The sequence below is a fragment of the Pelmatolapia mariae genome, linkage group LG20 (genome assembly GCF_036321145.2).
Source record: "Pelmatolapia mariae isolate MD_Pm_ZW linkage group LG20, Pm_UMD_F_2, whole genome shotgun sequence".
NCBI classification, from domain to species: Eukaryota; Metazoa; Chordata; class Actinopteri; order Cichliformes; family Cichlidae; genus Pelmatolapia; species Pelmatolapia mariae.
Window position 1 is genome coordinate 39,692,191 of NC_086244.1, and position 17,477 is coordinate 39,709,667.

General features: G+C 40.0%; 2 protein-coding genes across 3 annotated transcripts in view; one reads left to right on the forward strand and one right to left on the reverse strand.

The window, feature by feature from the left end:
• Window positions 1-7,765, forward strand: part of bcl2l1 (BCL2 like 1) — a 33,241-nt gene extending 25,476 nt beyond the window's left edge. For both annotated transcript variants that reach the window (XM_063463545.1, XM_063463543.1), the window contains one exon: window positions 3,462-7,765. In XM_063463545.1, the coding sequence (XP_063319615.1) occupies window positions 3,462-3,605 (144 nt within the window). In that variant the 3' untranslated portion in view covers window positions 3,606-7,765. The remainder of the gene's footprint in view (window positions 1-3,461) is intronic.
• A 2,379-nt stretch (window positions 7,766-10,144) lies between these two features.
• LOC134618568 (cytochrome c oxidase subunit 4 isoform 2, mitochondrial) lies at window positions 10,145-17,437 on the reverse strand. Its single transcript, XM_063464027.1, has 5 exons — window positions 17,306-17,437; window positions 11,974-12,067; window positions 11,164-11,328; window positions 10,925-11,056; window positions 10,145-10,549 (listed from the first exon to the last, which is right to left on the reverse strand). The coding sequence occupies exons 2-5, from the start codon at window positions 12,065-12,067 to the stop codon at window positions 10,416-10,418; spliced, it is 525 nt and encodes a 174-aa protein (XP_063320097.1). The 5' UTR covers window positions 17,306-17,437; the 3' UTR covers window positions 10,145-10,415.
• Window positions 17,438-17,477: the final 40 nt, after the last annotated feature.

Below are 17,477 nucleotides of genomic sequence, written 5' to 3' on the forward strand. Positions count from 1 at the left end.
TCAGTTTCAGGTCCACTAGTTTATTATACATCTCCTTTCCCCTGGACATATTGTCCATCTTTTTTGAGAATACACTTTGATTGCTATGCTGATGATGACAAACATTTACATTTTTAGACACATTTGATTTCATCCACTTGTACTCCAACAATATCTGGACAAAGGCTTTCCAAAGATCTTGGCTCTGAGACCAAACATCTCAAATAAAACATTCACTTTGTAGCATCCAGCCTCAGGATACTCAGCTATGGTCAACTGCCACTTCAACACAGTTGACCACTGTTTATAGAATTTATATCACTGGCTGATTGAAAGTGATGCTATCCCTTTCAATGAATGTGTTAAGGTAGAGTAGTTAAAATGAAGTGTCTCAATTATGAAGTTTACATAAGGTTTGGAGCCAAAATGGAGAAAGCACTTAATACATATCAATAGTAAAACATATAAATATTATCTATTGTCACACTGCATACTGTTGGAAGTGGCTGCAAACCAGATTTTTTTCCTCCTAGAAACCTTAACTTCCGTTACATTTGTAGCAGACAGGACAAAGTCCCCGCTCCAGTGAATAACTTCATCGTAGAAACATTTGGGCTATTTCAATAATGTGATTTTCTTGTTAATGTTACTTAAAACCTTTGGACGTCTGAGTTCCTTTTTTTGTTTGTTTGTAATGGTTCATCGGTGATGCATCATACATCAGGCAGCAGTCCATGGGGCTCGCGATCAAACAGAATAGAAACTCAATGAATGACTCAGGATCTCTTCCTTCCCCTCCACTGCTCTCCATCCCTCTCTACATTAGCCCATTCCTTCCTGTTTCACTCTGATCCATATGATCTCTGATCCAGAAAGTGAAAGGGCTTCAGGACATCAGCCTTAAAGGATTAAGGAGCTTTCAGACATGCATCTTCATTACCTTTATTGATCCAGTTGATATCAGATTTAATGAATTAACTTTGGTAGAGAGAGCTCTAAATCCCAGCTGATATCAACTCACTGCCCAAGAATGGTCTTTACTACTATCTGTTCAGTGAATCGCCTCTTCAAATAATGATCTGTTCGTTCACATTCAAACATCACGAATTGAGATTAAAATACAACTTTTGACATATAACATAACATATAACCTTCTTCTGTTCTTGTTTAGCAAGTTCTTGTTGTTTCTGTTTTTTGTTTTTTGTGGTGGTTTAGCAGTGCTACACCAGGACATGCCATTTTACTGAAAGGTTTACTGAAGATGAATAATAAATGGCTCAATGCTCAGCTTTATACACATAACCGCACTGTTAATCAATGTGTAGTGATCTCATATAGTGTAATCGGTGCACTGATATAATGGTCCTGTCATAGATGCATTATAGTGGAGATTAAATGAAAATACCTTTGCTTTGAGCACACCCAGTGTGACTATGTTGCCTCTTAAAAAGGCATAAACAAAAGCTGTAGTAAATGTAAAGCAGGTGGTTTTAATATTGGCTTGAGCATTGAGCAGTCCTTTTTACAGCATTAGTCTTAGTCTAAATTACAGACAAAATGTCACTGAGTAGCAAAGAAACAATTGTCCAACAAGCAGCCTGACTATGAATATTCAGTTTACTGTTAACTACTTTGATTGCTGCTTTTCTTTTATATTTATCTGCAATCAGATATGATCACTAGACCAGCTAAAAGTTATTCTATAAACAGAGTGAATCAAATCTGGTGAATGATGCAGGGGTTTTTTTCTTTTTATCTTAAAGTCACACTTTACTGTGTGTGTGTGTGTGTGTGTGTGTGTGTGTGTGTGTGTGTGTGTGTGTGTGTGTGTGTGTGTGTGTGTGTGAGAACACCGTTCAGCTTATATTGCTCAGTGTGTCCAAAAAGGTGAACTTTTGTGTTGGCACTTTTTTGTTGTATCAGTTCCACCAAATATTTTTAGGGTGGCATGTACAGTACTGAAAATAAATAAATAAATAAATAAAAATATACATATATAATCAAAGATACAATTTTGTTTTTGTAAGTTTTAAATTACTTTGATGCATTTCTCCATGCATATGTGCATTTTATGCACATAAATTAGGCCATGTATAAGTCAAGGACTTTTATTATGAAAGGAAGTAACAGGAAGAAGTCCTTTCCAAGTATGTGTGGAACAAATCATTTTTCCGGTACAGCTCAGACAACGAGGGGCATCTCATCGATCAGCCTGGAAACTCTTTGGCTTTAGAGCAGTCTGGCTCTGCGAGCTTCACTTTTTATCCTTCTTGGATTTGTTTGTACTGGTATGTAAATACCTTATAGGTGCAGTACTGCCACCTCCTGGAAGTAGTGTTGGGTTACATCAAGTCAGGCACTGATAAATAAGAGAGAAACTATATATTTTATAGTCTCTTAAATCCTGCATTCTGGTCCTCTTAGGTGTAAACTCATCTCGTCACTCCCTCTGAGGATTCCGTTTGTTTTAGAGATTTGTAAATTATTTTTCTACGTGCCACCCCGTGCCTGGCGTGCTCAGAAATTCAGAGAGTTGCTCCTTCAGTATGGTGCAAAAACACCCTCCGTTTCCAGCAACAACACAAACTCTCTTATTTCACCTTAACAGTCTTTCTGTGTCACTGACTACATACATAGTTTCCAGTAACAGCACCCCACACGCCACCCACCCAACCAACCACTCGCTGAATAGAGACCCCGTGTGCTGCCTTTCGTATTTACCTCTGACTAAGAATCAGACATCTGAATGAGTCATTTTCACTTTTTTTTCTCATTGAGTGCTCGCAATTTGGTCTTTGGCCTCTCATATCGTGCTTATTGAGGTGAAACACTGATGCTTCTGAACTGTGAACAACATGTAGCATCATCACCAGTGAGTCAGCTGAGAGGGACAAGGGATACTGATGGCTGTTATGGTTTGGATTAGAGCCTGACTGGCGCCTCCCTGTGGCGAGAAACCAGAAATCGTATGCTCCAGAGCAGCTCAATTCCAGGAAATGATTTCAGTGGGCGGCAATGTAGGCATGGCAGTCTGAGGACAACGGTGGGAAAGAATGTCAGTAACAACAACAGTGGTTCTGAGGGGATGCCAGAAAAGAGTGGACGACTTTGGGGCGGTTGGTTTATTTCCCTTTTTTTTTTTTTTTTTTTTTAATGAGCCTGTGGCATTACAGGTGTCTTTTAGGGGTTTTTTTCTGTTTACCTACCTGTATGGAAATTTCCACATATGAGCGTGTGGGTGGTGATAGTCATAGGATGACTGGATGTCTCTGCAGCTTTTTGCTTTTTTGAGGCTGAGGGACCTTTATCAAAGGGAATTCACCTGATACTGTAGGGTTTTGTTTTGTTTTGTTTTTTTAAAATGGGGCATTTTTAGGAAGTGTGCATACTTGTGGGTTTTTCCACATTTGAATGCATGTCACAGAGTGCATCAGATGCCCTGCCATTAACCCTTTACACTCCGTCTTTGTCTCTCTTTCCAGGAGCGCTTCGCTGAAATCTTCGGGCAGGATGCGGCGGCTGAAAGCCGGAGGTCTCAGGAGAGTTTCAAGAAGTGGCTGCTGGTGGGGATGACGGTGGTGACGGGCGTTGTGGCGGGTGCGCTTATCGCGCAAAAACGCCTGTGAGCCCTCTCGCCTCCTTCACAACCCTCAACATTTAGATGAAGGTCCAGTTCGTCTGATCATAGCTGCTGACGATGTTTACTCCCCTAACCCCTACCATCCTGCATCCCTACCCCCATCCGCTCCCACAGTGGACTAAGAATCCTCAAATGTTGAGAAGAAGAAAGAAGACAGATATTGAAAGACGTTTCGTTTTCCATTCTCCGAAACCAGTTGTTCCTTTCATTCCATTCTTCACTCGTTCCTACACCTTGTTTATATGTAATAGTTTTAACAAATTTGTTTCTCCATTTTCATCAACAGAACAAGCTGAAACCGATTCTAGTCTTACAGTTTAACCCAGACTTATCTAATGGCTCTAGATGTGTTGCTGTTGAAGCTTGTTTTTCCTACAGACGCCACAATCACAGCTCTGTAAAGCTCTGTATGTGCCATATGGAGAGCAAAGTCAGGGGAAAGTTTACTGTAAGTCTTTCGTAGTTTCCTGCAAGCCATCCTGATCACCGTCGCATACAGCAACATAACCCATCACTTCACACATTGGGTTTTTTGGGGGGGGTTTCCCCCTTACCCTGTCTTTCATGCCGGTTGGCTTGTGTATGAGCGCTAGATTAAACTGACTCATGCAGATTAGCGTCCACTAGTTTGTTGATGCGTGTTTTTGTTTGTTTGTTTGTTTGTTTGTTTTGTTTTTTCTTTATTTCTCAACTATTAAAATCCCACCCCGACTGGTCTGTGCTTTATGGTCATAGTTGGCCTCAGTTCGATTGCCAGACCATCGCGTGTGGCAGGTTGTCAGAATCAGTTCAACCACAGTTCATAGGAGCAGGGTGCCATGGCTCAGACGCTCGATGTTCACCATACAGTAGCTGAAGAATGCAGCCATTACTGTAGCAATTCATGCAATAGCTAGAGCTTCATTGTTTCCAGGCATGCTTTGGCTACACTGAAAGAAGTGTCTTTAATCTTAAAGGGGACCTATCATGCATATGTCCTGTGGTGGTGCTCATATTAAATGGGGCTTCAAATTTAAGTGTGCAGAGTTTCAGAACATTTAGTCATCAGCTGACGCGATCAACATCTGTGCTCCTCCCACCATGAAAAATCAAAACACCAACATCTTTGCTATGATAGCGAAGTGCCCGACACCGCACAGTGAAAATGTTTCGAAACTCTTTCTCTCTGACGCGTGTAACCACATGATTGGCCAATAATTCTCCAATTTCAGCTGCTGATTGGCTTTTTGGTGAGAGAGCCAGGGAAACAACATTAGCGTCTCAGAATTCTCCCACAGATTTTTATCTGGGAATCTTTGAGTGCCATATCTCCTCCTCCATATAATGTTGCTGCTATTAGCACAGCAGCCTCTCACATTCGCTGTTTAAACCTTGTGTTTACAAGAGGCAGCCAATCATAAAACTTCCCTGAAAGGAAGTGTAAGGGGACTAAAATGGCATCAAAGCCCAGTATACGATCTAAGGACTGTGAGTCATGCCCTTAATAGGTCCACTTCAAGATTGTCATTCGGTGATATGTTTGGTACTACTTTGTTTGAACACCCCCTCCTCTATAAACAGTATAAAAAACGTCATATATTCTAACACTGCTGCAGTGTAATTCCTGTGAGGCATCAGTAACAGGTGTATGAACAGTTAATCAGTAACTGACGATGTAACAGCTCACATGAACAAATCATGTATGAATGAGTGCGATTGGCCTCATTCATACATGATCAAGATCCACTTACAAGGTTTCAACTACACTTCATGGCCTTCATCACATAGGGATGGATTCGGCAGTTCAAAAATAATCATGTGGTAAGAGCTTAAATAACAAAAGTGGTGATATAAATGACCGAATGCTCTGTATTTGACTTTATGACACCTGCACAACACTGCTGGAGGTCTACCAGAATTGTTGACACAGTTATCAGCGTGGCTCTAATAGCAGTCGTCTATTGCCTGTTCATACTCCAGGTGCAGATGCTTCACAGGATTTACAGCTACTTTATATTACTATAAAGCTGCAATTATGAATCAATTAAGGTGCAACTGGTTTGATGATTGTTACTGATCTAAAAGTCATTGGGTCCAACTTTATAATGCTGCTTTTAATTAACTGACAATGAAAACAGCCCCTAGATGCAGCCATAACTGCTTAAATACACCATTCATTTAAGATTTTTTTTTTTTGGGAGGGGGGGTGTAGATGAAAGTGTTTGAGTCATTTTCACAGATTATTTTGCAATAAAATCCTAATCATGAGCTGCACTGTTCAAACACACAGCTGTTTATGTTTTTTTCCTCCCTATAGTTTATTTCCCCTACTGTGTCCTAATCAATTTTTATTTTTGAGCCTTTAGTCACATCTGACACTGATCAGTGACACACTTCATGCTTCGTGTTATCGTCACCGGAGCGAGCAGATTTATGTAGCAAACTGATGAAGCAGCTGTCCTTCAGGAGACGATGCGGTTCTGCTTCGCGTCGTCTGCGAGCTAAAGAAATGTGTCGCCTCGTGTCTGTGTACCATCTTGAGCAAATCAGCAGCTGTCAGCGGCTGTAGGAGCGTGAAACTCAAAATCTAAACATTCATATCTCATCTCGCTCAATTCCAGTTATCCACAAACCCCTCCCACCCCTCTTTTTCCACCTCCTTCGTCCTCCCCAGACGCTTCAGAGCTGTCAAACCGCCATCCGTCTCTTCTCCTCTTCCCCTCGCCATCCAGCTCCACCTCTTCCTCCCGCAGTCCCCCAGCTGTCACTGCACTTAGTCACGTGTGTCAGTCACAGCTGGCCCACCTGCTGCTTCGCAGACACATGCACGCATGTGCCAATCAGAGCCGGTCCACGGGAGATGGAGGAAGGGAAGGAGACACCTATCCATCTTTAATTTGAAGCTGAAGTCAGAAGAGTGTTTGTCGCCTGGCGTGTTGTGCACCAACAACTGCTCGATTAATTTACTGGGAAGATTGGGGTGGTGGTGGTGGAGAAGGGAGTACACTCATTCCCGTTCCCAGAATCTTCCCACTGCTTCCAAATTTGATCTCATTCCAAACAGTGTCTCTCTCTCTGCTGAACAGTATGTCCTACAGCACAATAAAGCACTGTGGAGCTTTACAGGCGAGTGCTGTTTTCTCATCGAGGCACTACACTCAGCCACACCTAGTAAACATTAAAGGAACAGAGTGTAATGCAAACAAGAAAGAAAAAAAGGATTTCTGGTTGAGACATCCGTCATGGTGTCCAGCTACCAGCTGTGCCTCCATGTTGAAAACAAGGACTCATCACTCACGTCAGATATTGGCTCCCTTATGTTACCGTCCACATATTGTTCCTGTTAATGCCCTGATTTTTGACCTGGTTATGAATATTTCACCAAAATCACACAAAATGCATAGCCTGAATAATCAGTATCGTTTGGTTTGCTCGTGTTCTCCTCACCGTCTTGTTAGCCAGGGTATGTTCTCAAACATTCCAGTACAGTATATATCTATTTTTTTAGCCCCATCAAGAAGCTCCTCACAGGCTTGTTCCTGCTGTCCGGGCCCCTGACTCTAACGAGCTCTTTTCTTACCCATTTATAGACGTGTGCGTGTGTGTGTGTGTGTGTGTGTGTGTGTGTGTGTGTGTGTGTGTGTGTGTGTGTGTGTGTGTGTGTGCGCGTGTGCGGGAGCATGTGTGTGAATTTCTGTCTGGCAGAAGGGAGGCACAAATGAAGGAAGTGTGACAGCATTGGCACGACCCCCCCACACATATATGCTAGTTATTTAAGCTGATTAGAATAGTATTAGCTTAGCGAAATATTTAAAACAGACCTGATGGCTTTCAACTTTATTTATATTTGGTGTCAAAAAAAAATAGAAAAAGAAAAAAAAAAGCATAACTGTGCCCCTTCAAATGGCCTTAAATTCCATCGTTGCATCCATGTGCACTGTCAGTCGTGTTTTTTTTTCTTTTCTTTAGGACTGTTGGACTGCTAGTAGATGAAAAGAAATGCAAACAAATCAAGAAAATATTTTCAAAAAAAGTTCTCTGGTGTGTTCCTGTTGGGTCTAAATTAAAGTTTGCTGTCATGTCCAATGGTCACTTTGTATGTCTTTAGAATGCCAATGTAAAATTTGAAATGACACTGAACCTAATAAAGCCCGTTGTTGGAAGATATGCCGAGTTTCTTTTTCTGATGTCTTGGATAGTGGAGGGGAGTGTTGGAGCAGAGATGCATGAAGAGTTAGCCCGTGAACATATGCTGTGAAATATTCAGGGTATTTGCCAGAAGCTGAAATCAGCCAGAAGAAAGTTAATTTTATGCCACAAAAGACTGCTTAGTGGATGGGAGGAAATGGGAGTTGCGAAAATAAAGGTCAACCATGATGTAATGAGGCAATGGAGATTTCAGTCAAGCTTTTAGATCAACAGTGCTAAACTTCTAATATTAACTTTATTCATTAGCTAAATACAAAGCTAGGGTTTCAAATGAGTCATTGCAGTAGAAGAGTATAATAATATATATGTGTAGTCATCAGAGGGGCTGATGGTGCGATATGGCAGCCTCGCTTCTGTCAGTCTGCCCCAGGGGAGCTGTGGCTACAACTGTAGCTTGCCTCCACCAGTGTGTGAATGTGAGATTGAATGAATAGTGGAATTGTAAAGCGCTTTGAGGGTCTCGAAAAGCGCTATATAAATGCAATCCATTATTATTATTATTATTATTATCAGTTGAGTTAAATAGTAAAACTTGGTATTTTGCCTGTGGACACTGACATGAGTCACGTTGTTCTCTCAGCGCCTGCAGGTGGATGCTGGGGTGGTGAAGGGGCTGACACAGCAGGCAGTGATAATATCTCAGATAAGAGATGCAAAATTCTGCTGCATATATAGACAGCCGAGTCAGGGGAGTGCGTTGGTTATCTAATAAAACGAATATTACTATGTGTTAGCTCAGATACGACTAACCCCAAAGTTGTGAAACTCCAAAACATTAACCCTGTAATGCCATGTGTATCATATTTGCTACATGAGTTTCTGAGACTTCGATCTCATCAACATGATACTTGCCTTAAAAACCTTAAAAACCCTTTTGTCTAAAATTAACACCGTTGTTAACAAAAAGTCGCCAAAAAAACCAAAACACCCAATGTATCAAATGCGATACAAAAAATATATCATACATAACATGATATAGCAAAAAAAAGAGGATTTTGTTATAAGGGTTAATAAACATCTCAGTTCCGAAAAAATTTGAATTTTCTTGCTATTTTTTGATGGGTTGGGTCTTAGAGGGGTAAAGAGAATCTGTAATAGAGTATAGCTCAATAAAATACATTACAAAATAGTTCAGCAAAATCACAAACTACAAATGTTAAAAGGGAAAAATATAAGAGTTTAGTGAGCCTGCTTGAACAAGGACAAACACGAACAGACAGAGCGTGATTAACACAGGTGAGAACAATCGGAATCGGGGGAAAACAGACAGACAGGAAGTAAAACTAATACCGGACGTGAAAAAAAAAGTAACCTTTCATAACAGGCACCATCACAAAGAGCAGACAGAGGGAGGAAGAGACAGAGAACAAACTGAAGGAACTAAAAGTACTAAAAATCAAAAGATAGAATTGCAAAACTGAACTCATCACTAGAATAACCGCACAGGAAAATCAGGCATCATGACTCATTCATGAACTAAAACTCACCATAGGGAAATGATCTGAAAGTCAAACACGAGAAACCAAATTTCAAACAGCAGAACAGCAATGAGCACACATACACACACACACACACACACAGTCAACTATCCAATAATTCAAACATGAACCATACAAAACCAGGACTCTGACAAGTCTGCTGCTGTCAGGAAAAGCACATTTTGTTATTTCCTTAAACTGTAGCATTATGCCCTATATCCATGTATGTTTTGTTATGCAGAATCTCCATAGAAGAACTTACTAAAAGTACTTTTACCATATTTTAAACTGATGTGCAGTGTACATTTGCAAACGCAGCCTTCTAGAGCATTTTCTTAGCCAGCCTGATTACCTGCATGTTTACAAGTTAGACAAAAGGCTCTCAAATACTGAAAATTTAGACTCAAAATAATACAGTTACATCATCATACACTCCAAAGAGATGAAACAAGAGCAGGCTGTGAATGCATGTCCCCACAAGGGCTGAAAAGTCCCTCCTTTCTACATGAATCAAATCCCCTAAATCCAGAGGGAAATGCACATCTGGATTAACCAGCTCCTGCTTTTTGTTTTCATATTTGTCAAAATAAGTGAGTCTGCCAGTAGTCTTACCTTACAACAATAAAAAAAATCCTTTAAAACAATTACTGGACCCAGATTAACTTAAAGTCATTTCCTTTTAAAATGATTTCCACTGCTGGCAAAAATGGCAATCAGTCCGTACCTTTAAGAATCTATTCAAGAAATGATCCCATAACCTCTTTGGTGGAGGTAAATATTCTCAAAGTTCTGATAAACGTTAATGGCACAGTTAAGTACTTACTATACACAGGACTCCACAATAAACACACCTGACACATGACAGACAAAAGCCAAACTTTATTTTATGGTTACATCAGGACGGACAGAGTTATCCCTGTGACTGAAGGCTAAAGTGGCTTTAGAGGAAGATACTGTTTGGAAAGCTAGAGGTAACAAAGTACAATTCCCTAGAGAGGCTCCATCTTTCTAGTGGTTTTGACAGTCGTAACAGCATTCAAAAACAATAGCAGCTTCCTATAGTCGAACTGAGCCACACTCTCAGGTAAAAGGTCCAGACTGTGCTACCTCAGCCCCCTGCCCAGCCCTCTTTATTTCCACTGGCCTTTTTCATAGTCCCACTTAGCAGAGATGCCCTGGATGGGGTTGATCTTCATGTCCAACATCCTCTTCAGCTGCTGGGACTTCCATTCGTCATCAAAGGTCCTGGGACGTGGAGGGTAGACTACAAGGACAAAAGAATGCAACACACATGATGCTCCACACTCCAGTACCACCTGTAATTAACTTGCCAAACACTAATAAACAGTTGCATTATTAAAGCCTGATGTTCATCTAGCTATGCCAGGCTCTGTTCAGGTCCTTACTGGCCCAGCTGGTTTGACTCACTGGGAGATTAGAAAAGAGCCAGAGCCATCTTTAATGTTATTAGTTATTTCCTTAATGAAAGTCTGCTGAGAAAAAATAAAAAATAAAAAATGGCACTGAAGTGTGTGATGTTGACAAGAAAGGTTTGCTGTTCTCAGCCACATGCATTGCCTGTGTTAAGTTGTGAGAGAGACTGGTTTAACACTTTCAGACCACAAAAGTCAGATTTTACCGTAGACACTCTGCCACCAGATCACTAGGCCTGTGAAGCCCAGGAAGAAGAAAATGCCCCCAATGACCGTCTTCCACTCTGCTGTCTGCTGCTTCATCTCTGGGTAGGTCTTGCAGAACGTCAGCCGATACACTGCAGGAGGGGAGGAGGGGGGTAAGATGAGTGCATCAATAACACAGCACCCCCCCCCCCCCCCCTTCTACTGAGCATAATGTGCTAAAACTAACTAAAGAACCTACAGGCAATCTTTTCTTCTTTAGTCAGCTGACCCCAGGGTCCTTTCTCCTTCTGCTTCAGGCTCTTGTCAGCATCAGTCAGGACATCTTTGTAGGGTCTGTCAGGCAGTGGGATGTCCACACGGTCCCAGTACATTGGCTGAGACATGTCCACTGACTCAGACACCTCTGGCGGCACAGATACAAAGATATTCAGCAGTGTACATTTGTCCCCCCTCACAACCCACTCCATCATTGATAAGCCCAGGTACCATCGTGTCTGTATGAGTGTGTAGTTATGAAAGCACATAAGCGCCATCTGCTGTTTAACTCAGTATACTGCATGATGGGAACCCCCCACTAACAAATCACATTACTTGACTTAAATCCATAATTCCTTTTGATCACGTCTTTTTTATGGTGGCGATCTTCGTCAGTTTCGGCCATTACTAATATTAACAATATAAACTGCAGCCATTTTAGCATGAAATTGTTGGTAAACACTTCAGTTTTTATCAATAACTTTAAGCCTTAATTTACACCTGTGTTTGCCTACTTTTCAAATTCCTCATCTCTGCTGTGATAGAAACTTCATATCTCCATGTTAGCTTAATATATGTCTGAAATTGTCCTTTTTAAGTTTATGCTCTAAAAATTTAAGGTCTTGTCAGTATTTACCCTTTTTTGTGAGACAGAAAAAACTTTAGAGATGCCATTTTACTTATACTATTAAATAAAAGTAAGATTAAAATATTTATAGTGGACCTATAAATCCCATGTCAGCCATGAGCTAAATCCCCTTTGAAAACCTCTGAAAAAGCTCACGATCTTCACCTTTGCTCGCCATCCTCGTGCTGCTGGTAGTCACGGCAGCTGTCGCGCGCCTGGCCAGGAGGCTTCCCACGCGACCAGTAGTCAAACGCAGCATCTAGAAACAGGTAGGTGTACATTATCATCATTATGACTTTACTGGCATATAGTCATAGACACCTTAGAGACAAACCTCAGCGGTATAACTTGAGCTACAGGTCAGTGATGGTTAAACACTGGAGTCTTTAGAGAGAAGAAAACACTCAGCAGCAGCAGGAGCCGCACAAACGCTGCTGGCAGGGTGAACACAGGTGTAATTGATAAATACAATTAGGCGCTGCACTGTGTAGTGTCACCGTCACTGCAGTGAGCCAGGATGCACAGCACTAATACAATAAGGCCATAATTAGTGTTCTTAATTATGTTTACTCTGCAATGTCGCATTAACATCACTGCTATGAAACCTGGAAAAGAAAGAGTTTCATCTCTCTTTCCGACACAATATTTTTAACATTCGAGGGTACTAGTTAGCCTTGCCCCCCAGCACCTTGCCCGCCTTGTCTAAACTAACCTATCTACCTACATAAAAATGTTTTTCTTAGAAGACATAATAACAATAAATATTTTTAAAGTGCTTTTGTGGATATTTTGTTGAGTACATTTACATATAGGGGATTTTCACATACTTCACTGAGTTGACTAACTTGCCCCCTCCCTCCTCCCCCAAATGTAAAATTTTCTAGATCTGATACTAGAGTAATAGTAAGAAGCAGTATTAATTGTCATATAAGATAAGATAGCCTTTATTAGTCCCAGAGATGGGAAATTCACATTGTTACAGCAGCAGTAGTGGACGTGGCAGGAATAAATAAATAGATGCAGTATACCTAAGAACAACAATACTATGCAAACATAGAAGAAACTATACACTATACAAGGCAGAAAAATATAATTTAGATATAAATAAATGTATTTATATGTATATATGATACAATAGTACAGTATGCTAATAGCAGGAGAACAGAATGTTTCACAGTGCTGTGGTTGGATGTCAGTGGCAGCAGGTATTGAATATTGCACACTAAAATCCAGGTAACTTCAGGGTTAACTCTGGGTTTTCACTACTACCAGGGTGGCTCACTTCTTACCTGGGAACATCACTGTGGTAACTGGGTTTTCAGTACTACCAAAGTGGTTCACTTGGGAACATCACTATAGTAACGTAGGGTGCAAACCCAACCTGCTCCAGAGCATGTTAAGTTCTAGATCAGAGATTGGCAGATAAGAAATCACTGTCTACTGACTAATCACTTCTCTTGCCATGGATGATCCCTCTGACCTATGTGCATTGATGATAGGAGAGTTTAAGCTTTTCAAGAGCATGTAAAATCTTTGTGCATGCCTGATGAACAGTGGTATTGTAGATTATTAGATGCAGCTTTATTCCTTTATCTTGTCTGCGTCAAACAATTTTACATCAGTTTTATTGTTCTGTAAGTATTTATGCATGATTCTGCATGACCATTATTCAATAAAGACAGTGAAAAAACACCCTGACAGTCGATACACCTGGACATATGAATAGCAATATCTAATTTGAATACAGACTGCTGCTGCCCATTGATAGGTAACATTATTTTCACTTGCTGTTACCTGGCACTAGAGCTGTACCATAAACAAATAATGAAGCCCAATTTTCCAGAACAGGGACAGAACTTTTAACTAACTAAAATAATAAAGTACATCCAACTTCTTGGCTGGCTACAAGTGATATGCCAGGATGTTAAAATTAGCTAATAATCTCTAGTGATCTAGCCTACATTAGCTAACGTTTCTGACGCTGTTTAGAAAGCAAAAATACACAGACACAGCAATGTCCCCACATTATCAGAACACTTTGAAATGTTTGCTGTATTTCATGTAAAGTGTGTTTTAAATCTGCACCAGTGATTTGTGTCATGAAATTACCTCTTCATCTTCTTTTTGCCACTGCAACAAAAGTCTTATTTATTAATGACATGCCACACTGTTGAAGCAACAACGCCTGTGTGACTGTACTGTAACATCATGACAACAAGAACACGGAAGGGTTAAATCTGTTTTCATTCTATCCTGTATCTGATCTCTAGGAATGCAAAATGTCATAAAATATCAAAATAACACTTTATTGTTAGTATTTTTACTATATCCCAAAAGGTTGATTCTGTTCATCTGGATGTAGCATTTTCAGTGGGAGAAACATTTCGTCACTCGTCCACCTGCAGGTTGGGGAAGCCTGCAGTCAGCTGAGACTGAAGAAGTCACTTGGATGAGTGGCGAAACGTTTCTCCCACTGAAAACGCTACATCCAGATGAACAGAATCAGCCTTTTGGGATTTACTTAACTGGATGATTGAGCATGCATCAAGGTGCTTTTTATTATGGTTTATTATCTGGCTACTCTAAAGCAAAAGATAATGAGGTGGCCAGACTACCAAAGAGAGGATTTGGCACTCTTCCAAGCCACCTTTTTAAAGCACTTAATGAGATTCACCTGATTCGTCTGATTCCCTGTTGCACATAACAAAGCAGAGACGGTATTTCTAGCTAGCTTTTAAATAACAATCTGTACATCAAACATTATGTAGCAGTAGTCTGATCAATAGATATTTGAGATTCCTTAAATGTAATAAAAGTGTGTGCTTAAAATAGGTTAAAATCAGGCTAACAGAGTTTTTATATTGCCCAGATGAACAGGTTGTAATCCTTAATTATTTGTCAGTAGATCTGCTATAATAGATTATCTGAAAGAAGTTAACTGGATGCATTCATGAAATTCTGGGTTGTATATTAAACTAAGATGTTATAAGGTCAAGTCCTGTGAAACACTGGCAACCTGTCCAGGGTGCACCCCACCTCTCTACCCCCATTACCATGAATTGGATAAGCAGGAAAAAATGAATGGATGGATATAAGGTCAACAAGTACAAATAGGTGTCTTATTTTAGGTACGTGATGATTATGTGGACTTGCTCTACTGCATGTGGTTAAGAGAATGAAGTCATGTTCATGTTTGTCCATTTATCTGCTTTTCATCTGCTAAATAGTTCAACTTACTTTGGAAAATTGTGGTCAAGACGATTGAGCCTTTGCTTCAGGTTTCATGGCTAAAAGTATTGTGTTATATTGAAATCTGTGATTATTTATTTTGAATTATTCTTAGACACTACAATAGGTCATCCAACTAATTAGATTTGATGGTAACATTGCACATAATAATATTATTAATAATAATGAATATTAATTAGAAGGCACTGTACGCATGACATTATGATTGAGGCCTCGCTGAAGGTTTGATCCTACAATTGCCCCTAATTCAAGCATAAAGTAGTACCTAGCGCAGTAGAGCTACCTGCGTTCCTTTTACACATAAATAGCTTAGCAAAGAGACAACTTAAATTGTATCTTTAGGCATTTTGGTACTAGCACTATATCAAAAAATATATATATTTCTTAACCCTTTAACTGTCTGACAGGCCTAGGTATAGATAAATAGGATTTTATCCCTGTCTGCCGAACCCAAACAGGGATTCTCAGGGAAGTAATTCTCAAAGTTATTAGCTGGAAGCTCGGCATGGTGTGCAGCATGTCCTTTAAAAGATTTGAGGAAACTGGACAAGTTGAGGACAGAAGTAGAATTAGCAGCCCTAAGCCCAGTTAAACAATATCTGATGAACAGTATCTGAAGTATTCTACTTAAGAAATGGAAATGATAAAAAGGATAAAATAAAAAAAAATATAAAGATGGAAAAGATAAAAAACCTGAAAAAAACAGACGAGGACCCGAAATATAGCTTTTACCCTTAAGCTGAACCACTAACTTTTTACTGAAGCCTCACCAGAAATGGTCAGAGTGGAAGTGATAAATCTAAATGTGATATTTTTGACTCAAATCATGTGAGTAAAGTCAGGACAGAAGTGCAACAGTATACACCTCTGCATCTACATCCATCTGAGAAACATGGTGGAGGCTCTGTTATAGTCTGGGGCTGCATTTCAGCCATTGGTGTTGGGGATTCTGTCAAAATGATGAAATTATGAACACAGGAATATAACATCAGATTTTGATCCACTCTCAGTGTAATTTGGGAAGTTTCTGATTGGCAATGGCTTCATTTTTCCAGCACAAATTAAATCATCCCAAAAACACTTCCAGTGCAGTTTTTAAAAATATTATTTACTGTGTTTCCATGTGTGTTTGGATATTTCAAAAAATCGTTACATCTATTTCCTGTTTTGCTAAAAAAATCTATAGAAATGAGTTGTGGCTCAAGACTTCTGCACAGTGCTTTAACAGAAAGGCACTAAGACAGAAATTAAGTCTGATCCTTGATAGTTAAAGTTTACCTAAACAAACTGTTACCTGGTATTATTTGCAGGGTCCATACCAGTGGCCTAGTTCATTTCAGATAATAACTACCTTTTAGAAGTACCTGTCCAATGAATTACATGTTTCTAAAATCCCTGTTAGGTGGCAAAGTCCCTGCAAAGTATGTACCAAGTATGTCTGCACAGCATACACCCTCAATTTGCACATTTATCTTTTTGAGGATTTTCACAGAGGAAATTCATTCCATAGCCCCTTATCATGACCATCACAATTACATCCCTACCGCTTACCCCCAGCCTTTTCTCATTTCTAAACTGAACTCTAAACCAAATTGTAACACTCAAATGATGCATTGAAAGTCTGTGCCAAAGTGAGGTCATGCCTCACTTTCCTAAAAATGCCCTCACTCTAATGGTATATAATTTAAACTGGTCCTCACTCATATTGGCAAACCACTACTCAACACCCACCCCCATACACAGCAAGTGAAAATGGTGGAAATTGGCCATGAGTCAATTGAAGTGTCTGAGCTGACCTTCTGCAAGGGCAGAGGTAAATGGAAACATTTAAACTGTGTTACAAACACATATTTGAAAAGAAATAAGAGACTCGGTTTGTGCCTTTACAACACCTTTTCTCTCTGCAGAATAAAACTGACTCAAAGATCCACTGGCAAACAAAAAATTATACAGAGTTGCATCAACAGATCTTGAAGTTCAGTTTTTATTCTACAAAAATAACCAGTAGCTCTGATTTACTTTAATTTGCATTAAAAGTGTGGTTTTTTTAGGCTGCTTATTTTGACACACTTCTAGAAATCTCTCAGCTCAATCTATGTTGCTTTTCTGCACGTCCGCCTCCTCTCCCTTGCTGTTTGGGGTTGTTTGAGCAGGGAGACTGGTCTATTATTTCATCTATTTCCTAAAGTGTTCCTTGCCAAACAACACTACAGCCTGTTTATTGGATTGGGCAAAGAAAGATACTCACAGTAGCGGAATTAAAAGCTGCAGCAGCAAAAAGCCAAATCTTGAGAGAAAAGGTCTCTTTAGAGCTTTCTTTCCCGTTTCGTCTCTGCCCTTATCGCCACATAACACTAAGCAGGAATCAACTGGTGGGCGGGTGAGACAGGCTGGATGGAAAGAAGAGTGTAGAGAGAAAG